This window comes from Aedes albopictus, chromosome 2 (genome assembly GCF_035046485.1).
Source record: "Aedes albopictus strain Foshan chromosome 2, AalbF5, whole genome shotgun sequence".
NCBI lineage: Eukaryota > Metazoa > Arthropoda > Insecta > Diptera > Culicidae > Aedes > Aedes albopictus.
Window position 1 is genome coordinate 291,716,363 of NC_085137.1, and position 12,201 is coordinate 291,728,563.

At 43.7% G+C, this 12,201-nt stretch overlaps 1 protein-coding gene across 5 annotated transcripts in view; it reads right to left on the reverse strand.

Moving 5' to 3' along the window:
* The window catches only part of LOC109414220 (titin), a 74,387-nt gene that overhangs the window by 47,397 nt on the left and 14,789 nt on the right, over window positions 1-12,201 (reverse strand). For 2 of the 5 annotated variants that reach the window (XM_029859738.2, XM_062852072.1), the window contains exon 1: window positions 250-571. The exons of the other annotated variants lie outside the window; for them this stretch is intronic. In XM_029859738.2, coding sequence (XP_029715598.2) covers window positions 250-556 — 307 coding nt within the window. In that variant the 5' untranslated portion in view covers window positions 557-571. Of the gene's footprint in view, window positions 1-249; window positions 572-12,201 lie in introns of those variants that run through there. 5 annotated transcript variants of the gene reach the window in all.

Here is a 12,201-nt window from a genome sequence, read left to right on the forward strand (position 1 = left end):
AATCACGCCATGCAAACCCCCCAAATTGAGCCGAGCCAAGCATAAACTTCTGAATGAGCCAAACAACCAATCTTCTTCGAAATAAATATATTTTTGCCTCCTTCGAGTGTGATTATTTGAACTTGTGTGTCTGGTCTATTTTTCGTCGATGTCTATCCGTTATGCAATGGCATGTGGTATTCTTAGAACATTTCGGAACTGTCCGCGCAAAACTGTTCCTGACCAGTACCTACGTTACTGCCTACTTACTGATTGACGATCGATGCACACCGGCGGCATGATTGAGTACCCTCAGCTCAGGAACGTGCTTATTGGTTTTTTTTGGTCTGGCGATGAAAGCCGGTAGCAATGCGTGACGAACCAATCGATACAACTTATCACCTACAAACTGGTAATGATTTGCACCTTGTACACTATCGTGATGACGGTGATGTACACTTTCTTCGCCATTTCGAGGGAGGCCCTCGGCCGAAGGCTTGATCACTTCTGACGAAGAACAAAATTTTACCGTTACAACTTTTGAAGAGACATGTCTGTGATCATTCAAGCGTACCATTTGTTGTGTCTTCAACGAACTGTGACTTATATTATTCTGTCAAAATCATGAGCGTTCCCACCTATATTTTATTGCTTTGGATCTACAGAGACAATTGCTTCTTCCTGGTTATTCTGATTGTTTGGTAATCATTGATTTTTACCATGTTGTTTTAGTAAATGTGCAATTTCTAGCAGAATGCTAGGGCAAGATTTAGCAGGATAAAAAAAAAACGAGATTAGTCTTGGAGACACTTAAAAAAATATATTGGAATTCCCAGATTAGTCCTATGGAAAAACTTGAGTGAAAGAAACTTTACCGATCTCCGCAGTTGCATCTCCGATGACTATTGACACATCTTATTTTAGCTAGTCTCCGTAGGCCTTATAAAGCTCTCATAGAACTCATCCTTCATATCATCGGGATTATTGTTCGTTGGCGTGCAGATTAGGCTGTTGTTGAAGAATGCTTTCACCGAATACAGAGGATGGCCAAAATGTTTGGGATAGGCACTTTTTTTTTGCTCTCACAAAAAAGTTCAACAAGCTATAACTTTTCATAGAGTGCATCAAAAAATCTCAAATTTTGACTGTTTGTCAATCTATTATATGTGCATCATTGGTACAAATTTGGGCTCGATTGATTAATATTTTGCAAAGTTAGAACCGTTTGGGTAAAACACTCATTAATTTATTTAGTTAACATCAAATTCATGATAGGTAATACTGAATCAACAATTTGCCGCCATAATACTCGATTTGCAGCTGCAGCTCTCCATCCTCGGTCACGCCCAACACTCGCCAGATCACACTCCACCTGGTCCGCCCATCGTGCTCTCAGCGCTCCACGCCTTCTTGTACCAACCGGATGGTTAGCAAACACCAACTTTGCAGGGTTGTTGTCCGGCATTCTTGCAACATGCCCTGCCCATCGTATCCTTCCGGCTTTGGCCACTTTCTGGATGCTGGGTTCGCCGTAAAGTGCAGCGAGCTCATGGTTCATCCTTCTCCGCCACACACCGTTCTCCTGCACGCCGCCGAAGATCGTCCTTAGCACCCGTCGCTCGAAAACTCCGAGTGCTTGCAGGTCCTCCTCGAGCATCGTCCATGTCTCGTGTCCATAGAGAACCACCGGTCTTATTAACGTCTTGTACATGGTACATTTGGTGCGGGGGTGAATCTTTTTTGACCGCAGTTTCTTCTGGAGCCCATAGTAGGCACGACTTCCAATGATGATGCGCCTCCGAATTTCACGGCTCACGTTATTGTCAGCCGTTAGCAAGGAACCGAGGTAGACGAATTCTTCTACCACCTCGAAAGTATCCCCGTCTATCGTAACATTGCTGCCAAGGCTTGTCCTGTCTCGCTCAGTCCCACCTACCAGCATGTACTTTGTCTTAGCCGCATTCACCACCAGTCCGACCTTTGCTGCTTCACGTTTCAGGCGGGTGTACTGTTCTGCCACCGTTCCAAATGTTCTAGCAATAATATCCATGTCATCCGCAAAACAGACAAATAGGCTGGATTTCGTGAAGATCGTACCCCGGCTGTTGAGCCCGGTTCGTCGCATAACACCTTCCAGGGCGATGTTGAATAGTAGGCAGGAAAGTCCATCACCTTGTCGTAGTCCCCGTCGATATTCAAATGAACTGGATAGTTCACCCGAAATCCTTACGCTGTTCTGCACACCGTCCATCGTTGCTCTTATCAGTCTAGTCAGCTTCCCGGGAAAGCTGTTCTCGTCCATAATTTTCCATAGCTCTGTGCGGTCGATACTGTCGTATGCCGCTTTGAAGTCGATGAACAGCTGATGCGTTGGGACCTGGTATTCACGGCATTTCTGGAGGATTTGCCGTACGGTGAAGATCTGGTCCGTTGTCGACCGGCCGTCGATGAAACCGGCTTGGTAACTTCCCACGAACTCATTTACTTTAGGTGAAAGACGACGGAAGATGATCTGGGATAGCACTTTGTAGGCGGCATTCAAAATGGTGATCGCTCGAAAGTTCTCACACATTAATTTGTCGCCTTTCTTGTGGATGGGACAGATTACCCCTTCCTTCCACTCCTCCGGTAGCTGTTCGGTTTCCCAGATCTTGACTACTAACTGGTGCGACAGGTGGCCAACTTTTCCGGGCCCATCTTGATGAGTTCTGCTGCGATACCGTCCTTACCAGCCGCTTTGTTGTTTTTGAGCTGGTGGATGGCATCCTTAACTTCCCTCAGCGTGGGAGTTGGTTCGTTCTCGTCCTCTGTTGCACCAACATAGTCATTTCCTCCGCTGCCTTGGTCCTCCGTGCCTACATTCTCTTCGCCATTCAGGTGCTCGTCGAAGTGCTGCTTCCATCTTTCGATCACTTCACGTTTGTCCGTCAGGAGGCTCCCGTCCTTATCCCTGCAGATTTCGGCTTGCGGCACGTAGCCTTTGCGGGATGCGTTGAGCTTCTGGTAGAACTTACGTGTTTCCTGTGAACGGCACAGCAGTTCCATTTCCTCGCACTCCGCTTCTTCCAGGCGGCGCTTTTTCTCCCGGAAGAGACGGGTCTGCTGCTTCCGCTTATGTCTGTATCGCTCCACATTCTGTCGGGTTCCATGCTGCAGCATTACCGCTCGCGCTGCATCTTTCTCCTCCAGAACCGCTCTGCACTTCTCGTCGAACCAATCGTTTCGTCGACTCCGTTCTACGTACCCGATAGTGCTCTCGGCTGCGTTGTTGATGGCTGCTCTCACTGTACTCCAGCAGTCCTCTAGAGGGGCCACATCGAGCACACCCTCGTCCGGCAACGCTGCCTCGAGATTCTGTGCGTATGCGGTGGCGACATCCGGTTGCTTCAGTCGCTCTAGATCGTACCGGGGCTGCCGCCGGTAATGTACGTTGTTAATAACGGAGAGTTTTGGGCGCAGTTTAACCATCACCAGGTCGTGATCAGAGTCGATATTAGCGCCACGATAGGTCCTGACGTCGATAATGTCGGAGAAGTGCCGTCCATCAATCAGAACGTGGTCGATTTGCGATTCCGTTTGTTGTGGTGATCTCCAGGTGCAACGATACGGCAGGCTGTGCTGGAAGAAGGTGCTACGAATGGCCACGTTCTTGGAGGCGGCGAAATCGATGAGGCGTAGGCCATTTTCGTTCGTCAGCTGGTGGGCGCTGAACTTTCCAAACGTCGGTCTGAATTCCTCCTCCTGGCCTACCTGAGCGTTTAGATCCCCTATGATGATCTTGACGTCGTGGTTTGGGCAGCGGTCGTACTCGCGTTCGAGCTGCGCGTAAAATGCGTCTTTGTCATCATCAGTGCTTCCGGAGTGAGGGCTGTGCACGTTTATTATGCTAATGTTGAAGAATCGGCCCTTGATCCTCAACCTGCACATTCTTTCGTCGATCGGCCACCAACCGATCACGCGCCTCTGCATGTCGCCCATCACTATAAAAGCTGTTCCCAGCTCACGTGTGTTGCCGCAACTCTGGTAGATGGTATGATTACCTCTAAACGTTCGCACCATAGATCCTGTCCAACACACCTCCTGCAGCGCTACGATTCCGAACCCGCGGTCCTTCAGTATATCGGCGAGTATGCGGGTGCTCCCGATGAAGTTGAGAGATCTGCAATTCCACGTACCGAGCTTCCAATCGCAAGTCCCTTTTCGTCGCTGTGGTCGTCGCCATTGGTATCGGTTCGCATTCTTCTCTTGTTGATTTTCCGGTGCTAGTCTTTTTTACGGCTGGCTCGCAGGGCCTGACACCAACCCACTAACCCAGGGAGCTGGGCTTACCTTCCCGGAAGCTACGGGTTCTGCATTGGCATTTCCTCCAACTACAGTGCTAAATAGCTAGGCTCGAGCGCCAGTCTTCGCCGGGGGTGGTGTTTTTAATGGGCGCCCAGGAGAATTTATTTTATTTCACCATCTTCAGCTTATAGCTGTACAGACTGAACAACCTTAAGTTAATTGCCTTATACTATTTTTAAAACTATCTCTACTCTGGTTAAAGTCAAACGTAAAATCTAAACTATTCAAAAGTGTGAAACACTTTTCCATCGGATTATTCTGCCCATATCCAGTGCGATGAAATGCAGTCCAGAACAACGTACGATGTCGTAACCTACGCACCGGAGCCAAAAAGTTCGCCTGTTGCAGGAGGTCCGGGCAGTCAACACGACTAGTGAGAATATCAAAAGCAAACATCCTTCGCAGTTATTCTCGCCGCTGTCGCAATGTTTCCAGTCGTATCAGTTGGCAACGGTGTTCATACGGCGGCAATCTTAGCTGATCGTTCCACGGCAATCTTCGGAGTGCAAAACGTACAAAGCAGCGTTGCACTCTTTCTATTCTAGCTACATGTGTTTCGTGATGTGGAGCCCAGATTTGTACGGCGTACTCAAGAATACTACGGACCAACGAACAGTACAAGACCTTCAACGCGTATATATCTCGGAACTCGTTTGCGTTTCGGCGAATGAATCCCAAAACGGCGAAAGCCTTAGCAGTGGTCTTGGTAATGTGTTCCGCGAAGTTCAGTTTGTTGTCGATTGTTACTCCCAAGTCGTTGATTGATGTTACGCGGTCGAGTGTAATGCCATTTACTTTATATGCGAAACTCCGTGGTGTATGACTTTTACAAAAGCTGATCACCTTGCACTTCATCGCATTCATTGTCATTCCATTAGAAACGCACCAGTCCTCTACCGCTTCTATATCTTGCTGTAAAGCAGCACAGTCAACCAAAGAGCTGATGATTCGATAAATTTTCAGGTCGTCAGCATACTTAAGATTGAATGATGTCAATCGGTGACACAAATCGTTGACGAAAAGTATAAAAATCAGAGGCCCGAGATGGCTACCTTGGGGGACTCCAGATGGCGTGTTGAAAAGACTAGACGAAGCCGGGTTCAACTTCACGTAAGCGGATCTATCTTTCAGATACGAGCGTAGCCATCTGATTAGCCAATTCGGAAATCCCAATCGCTCAAGTTTACACAACGCCAAATCGTGCGGTACTTTGTCGAACGCCTTGGACAAATCCACGTATATACTGTCGACTTGGCCGTTTTTTTCCAAGCTGGAATTTAACTTGCTAACATAGACCATGAGGTTTGATGTTGTAGAGCGGTTCTTCACGAAGCCATGCTGTGACTGCGAAATAATTGGCTTTGCAGCAAAATACATTTTGTCGTTAATTAAAATTTCAAAAGCTTTAGCTAGACAGCATAGTATAGAAATTGGTCGATAGTTCTCAACATGACGAACGTTACCAGCTTTATGGATAGGAGTGATGGCAGCCACTTTCCATGCTTTCGGGAAGACGGCTTCCGATAGCGAGAGATTGAATATCTTACAAACAGGTGGTCCTAGCACTGCAGCACATCGGTGAACAAATACGGGAGGCAATTTATCAGAGCCAGGTCCCTTTGATGGGTCAACATAGTTCAACACGTTGGTGACGTCGGCGACAGAGAAAGTCGGGCACGGAAATCGGATGTCATATGATGGCAAACTATTCAACACAGCCGGGGAAACCGTAGGGGGATTGGAATCATAAACAGTTTGGAAGAAATCTGCAAAAAGTTCTACCGAACCTCTGACATCGTGACTCGTTTTGTCTCCAAATGACATTTCTGGAGGAACAGATTGCGCATTTTTCTGCCTTTGAAGTGACGCCAGAAGGAGGATGGGTCGGTTTTGACTTCCTCTTGGATACGAAAAACATACTCACGGAAAGAAGCCGATACACAATCATCGTACTCAGCTTCGAGCCTTCGTAGAACGCATCTGTTCTCTTCGGTACGGCATCGTTGAAAACGGCGGCGGGCTTTACGGAGAACGTTACGTCGGTGTCGAAGATCAGCATTCCACCAGGGATGTTTATCCAAACGACGAGGATGTATTCGGCGTAGAGGAGTGTGCCTTCCAATCGACCTGAACACAGTGTCGTAGAAGGTGGTGACCATATCATTAACACTGGCGCCTCGAAACAGCTCGTCCCAGTCCAACAGTCGTAACTCATCGATAACAGCATCGTAGTCGCATCGGTTGAAGTCAAAGTTGAAGTCAGCAGTAGTCCCGTCGAAATTGTTCGTTGCAGTTCCTGTGGTCAAGCGTAAAACTAGCGGCTTATGGTGACGGTCAGTGGGTAACATAGCAGAAGGTACTTCGAACAATTCTACTTCGCTGCTGTTGTTAACGAAGGCCAAGTCTAGAAGCCTTCCGTTGGAGTTACGCACATCACAAATCTGTTGGAGTCCGCTAGCGATCATATTCTCTGTAAACACAAGCTCCTGCTCTGAGGAGGCGTTTGTCGGCAAGTACGAACCCACGTCATCGTCATACGACCAGAGAAGACGAGGCAAGTTATAGTCGCCAACAATTATTACAGAGTCTGTGCCGGTTGCTTTGTTCATAATTTGTTGAACGGAATCGGAATGGGCTACGTATTTGCCTGGAACAGATTCCACATACATATACAGCATTATTCATATAGGATAATTTGACCACGACTTGTTCCAGCATTTCGCATCTGTCAAGTTGAACGAGCGCACTTGGAATAGCTTTCTTTACAGCAACAAGCGTACCACCTCCCCTTTGTAGAGAGCTCGTTGTACTGTTACGATCACATCGATAAATATTGTAAGCGGAAGAGAGTTCAGCGTTACTTACATCACTTTGAAGCCAAGTTTCGGTAATTACGATAACGTCATAGTCACTAGATGCGGTCGCCAGGAAGAAACGATTAGTCTTGGTACGCATCCCGCCGGCGTTCTGATAATAGATTGTATTTTACCTGAGATAATATTTTACCTGAGCTTCCACCCCTAAACACTATTTTTCAGATAACTCATTCTTGAGCTGTCATATCTCGGAAACCAGTGAACCGAATGGAATGAAATTTTGAACGTACACTAACAATATGTAAATACTTCACAAACTAATAAAACATAGGTACTTTTTAAACGTTGAAAAAAGTTATCATGGATTGACACTTTTTGGATTTTTCTCAGAAAATGTATTTTTTTTTTACATCAATGTCAATAAATTTTAGTGTTGATATCCAAAGATTTTCCACTTATGTTCTCAAGTTATCTCTAATCAGATATATTAGAGCCTATTTAGATTGAAGGAAGAACACATTTAGTAATTTTTGTGTGGTATTGTATATTTGACTTATTTTCCTCTATATCGGTAAAAAATTCAATCCGGTATAACTTAATTCGCCGTGAGAAAATATTACATTTTATAACGTCGTATTAAGTATCAATATAGTGTTGATAAACTTTAAAAAATCATTCAATTCGGTTCACTGGTTTCCGAGATATGACAGTTCAAAAATGAGTTGTCTGAAAAATAGTGTTTTACCCGAACGGTTCTAACTTCGCGAAAAATTAATCAATCGAACCAAAATTTGTACCAATGATGCATATATAATAGGTAGACAAAATTTGAGATTTTTTGATGCACTCTATGAAAAGTTACAGCATGTTGAATTTTTTTGTGGAAGAAAAAAAGTTGCCTATCCCAAACATTTTGGCCATCCCCTGTATGTAGCTCGCTTCGTCTGCTTTTCGATAACTATGAAACCACGTTTTTGCCTTACCTCTTATGGATATATCTGCACATTCACGCCAACATTCTACAGTTCACGATTGAAGGTTTTCAACAAGCCACCTTACGAGAGGCGCTGTAGAGGCTGCCTCCTTAGGCAACGCGATTCAGCATTTCGTGATACCCAGACTGCCGATGGATGCCAGATCAGATGATGTATGACCCGTACCTCTTTGGTGAACAGACGGTCGGGACGTACTTCCTCAATCTACCTGAAGTCAGAAGGACAACAGTGACCAGGCTGCACTACCAGATAAGCACACAACTCTTGGCTGGCGGCCTTTATCATAGACCGACCTGTGGAAGCATGAGGTAAAACCAGAGCTACATTGGACGCTCCTTCCAGGTTGTCGACTCACCATTTTGTAGCCCACGAGTAATGTTAAAATAGATTCAATAATTGGTCGCAATGACAAACCCGTACAGAAATGCTGCGAATTATCGTTACTATCACGAGATATTCGTTAGATTCGATTTCTATCTTTCCTTCCCAAGTAGGTAATACGAACTTGTGCGCTTCGAAAGCCCGAATTGCGAAAGAGTTTACCATAATTGGGCGGTGAGTCGATAAGGAGAGCGTCCAACATAGCTCTGGTCCTCACAAGTTCCTATGGGTCAAACGATGACATAGACCGCCAGCTAAGAGTTGTGTGCTTAGCTGGTAGTGCAACCTGGGCACTGTTGTCCTTCTGTCTTCAGCTAGATCAGTGTTTCCCAAACTTTTAGGAGGTTTCGCCCCCTTGGAGCTTGCGAAAAACATTTTCGCCCCCCTAAGTGAGATTTATTTTTCTATGATAAAAGGCTGAAAATTTGCTAAGGGAAAGCCTTTGAAAGCCCACTATTTGACACTACTGTGGCAAACTGGTAATTAATGTATCTCAATTAGTATCGCTCTCATATTCGTTGAGTTCTTCTACAAATGCATTGATTGTCTGCAATTGAGAAAAAAAACTAATGTTGCATGTAAAAACGAACGCTCGTTTGCCTCAACCAGATGTTTTACCAGTGTTCTAAAGGTGGGTTCTTCAACAACCGAGATGTTTGGTCACAAGTACTCAAATAAGACTGGTGGGGAATTGAAGAAAACAATTGAGGGGGTTAAGTGACAAAACACACTTTCGAGTAATGAGGTTTTTCTCTGTTTTATTGTAATTTTTCCAAACATCGTAGAAACAATCTTGAAAAGTTCCTAATAGCTTGAAATCTGAAGATTTTTTTGATTTGCTCAGCTCTAAATCGATAAAATGGTCATTTACACCCCTTTGATTCTGGGCCCCTCAATTACAAAATTATCATTTATGCAAAAAGTGCAACTCATGAATGTATTGGTGTATTTTGAATATAGTCGGCTTTGCTCAGTAATTTAAAATGAAATGCATTGACAAGCTTCCTATAAATTGGAGAACTTTTTAATGTCAAATAAGCAGACATGCATTACATGGTTTTGAAGTAATTAAACACTGAATTCGAGAAAAAAAATCCAAAATATCTTCTAGCAATAAGTTACATTAGGAATTCCTTCGGGTAGCTTCTTTGAAATAATTCTAAACAATGTGTGACGACTTTCATCCGAAAAGTGTTTTAAGATTAATCTTGAACTTCATGTTTTTGGTTGAAATTTTCATGAAAAACAAACCACATGATAAAAAAACTTTTTATCACGTAAAAATAAACCCTGTTCCTTTCATAATTTTTACAGAAATCAATCAGGAATTTTTGCCATAGAAATTACTTATTGATAAGATCTCCAGAATAACTAGAATTTCTTTTGGAAATTCATGTAGCAATCGTCTGTTTTTTAAGAATTTTGCCAAAATGTCCACATAAACATCGAAAATTTGAATCATGCAATCGATTTCGAAACAGACATTTTTCAAAAATCCTAGAAACGAAAAATCTTGAAATGTTAGGGAGTTTTAATGATTCAGTTGACATTCAATACAACACATTTCAATACTTTTGATATTCCGCAATTATTTAAAAAAAATCGCCCCCCTTTTTAGTATTTTGGTTTTTCAAATTTTCGCCCCCTTCGACCAGATTTTCGCCCCCTAGGGGGCGATTCCGCCCACTTTGGGGATCACCGAGCTTGATTGAGGAGGTACGTCCCGAGCGTCCGTTCACCAAGGAGGTGCGGCTCAAACAGCGTCTGTTCTGGCATCCAGCAGCTAAGTATGAAATGCTGTATCGCGTCAGCTATACCTAAGAAGGCAGCCCCTTCAACGCAATGTAGGCAGCGCGGCCCCGGTAAGGTTCCCTGCTGAAAACACCCAGAAATGCAATAGAAAAGCAATTACTATAAAGAGGCGCAGTGCATGGTGCACTTGGTATGTGCATTATAACCGAGTTATTCGAAACGAATGAGAAACGAGGGCCCATATAGCCGAGGCGGTAAACGCACGGGTATTCAGCATGACCATGCTGAGGGTGACGGGTTCGATTCCCGGTCGGTCCAGGATCTTTTCGTAAAGGAAATTTCCTTGACTTCCTTGGGCATAGAGTATCTTCGTGCCTGCCACACGATATACGCATGCAAAAATGGTCATTGGCAGAGGAAGCTCTCAGTTAATAACTGTGGAAGTGCTCATAGAACACTAAGCTGAGAAGCAGGCTTTGTCCCAATGAGGACGTTACGCCAAGAAGAGAGAGAGAGAGATTTTCGAAGTCGTGATGTTCGTCGTTTCGCATACCCCTGTGCGTGCCTCTATTTCCCGCAAAAAGATGTGAACAAAAGAGTCATGACAATCATGGTGGTGATGATCGCAAAACGAGGATGGGATTCAATCTTTTCGAGTGTTGGAAAGCGTAAACAAATGTGATACAAGTTTAATTTTATGAGCGTCGATATGACAAGAACTATCATAGTTCGCAGCACTGCAAATAATTTATCTTCATACGACTTCAACTTCTCAATGGCACACACTAATGTTTTAAGGATTATTTCATTAGAACCCCAAGATGACCACCACAAAGTCGAATTTTTTTTAGAGCGTTCAATTTCAATCACAGAATTTTGATTATGGTAATTAAACGAACTTTTCATTGATATACAGTAAACTTTATGGTTAATCACACAAAATGGCTATCATGGTTTGGAACTAATTAACTCGTTCATTGTGTTGTGTCAGGCGTCACTTGTTCACGTTTAGCTCATTCCTACCGTGAATCGCAAATTAACCCTGAAGTATACAAATTCGATTTCAGCCAAGGGCTGAAAGTCTCTATAATAAAAACAAATCAACAAATTCGATTTCAAGCTTAACTTTACAAAACACCGTATGGAACAATTGCATTGATCAGAGAAAATCGTCTTCAAAATTTTAAACTTTTAAAAAAATCATTATGTTTTTTTTTTTTCTAGATAACTTTTAATCGGTCTCAAATCATTAACTTAAGGGTATTAATTTTTGGAAGAGTTTGTTACATAGTTACGATAGAATCTTAGAAGGAATTCCTGGACTAATGCCTGAAAGAACTTCTGTGAGAACTCCTGAATGATCTTCTGGAAGAATTCCTGAAACTCCTTGAGCATCTTTGAATACTCTTATATGCATCCTGGAGAGATCTCTGAAGGAACTTCTGGATGAATTTCTGAAAGAACACTAGGAGAGATTTCTGATTGGAATTCTAGAAGAATTCCTGAAGGAATTTCAGGATGAATCTCTGAAAGATCTTCTGCACGAAGCCTTGTGAAAATTCCTGGACTAAAATTTGAAGGGCTCCTGTGAGATTTTTAGTACAACAGAAGGAATTGCTGGGTGAACTCCTAGACTAATCTCTGAAGGATCTAATATAAAAATCCCTGAAGGAACTTCTGCAGGAATCCTTCAATCTTTCTGGAAGAACCTTTGAAGGAACTCCTGTCGAAATACCAGAACTTCTGAAGGCATTCCTGATGAAACTCCAAGAAGCATCCCTGAATCCTCCTTCGATCGATCGATCGATCGATGAAGGAACTCCTGAAGAGATCTCTACAGAAACATCTGGAGAAATCCCTGATTGGGATTTTAGAGGAATGTTGGAAGAAATTTTAGGAGTAATCTTTGAAGGAACTTCTGGAGGAATCTTTGA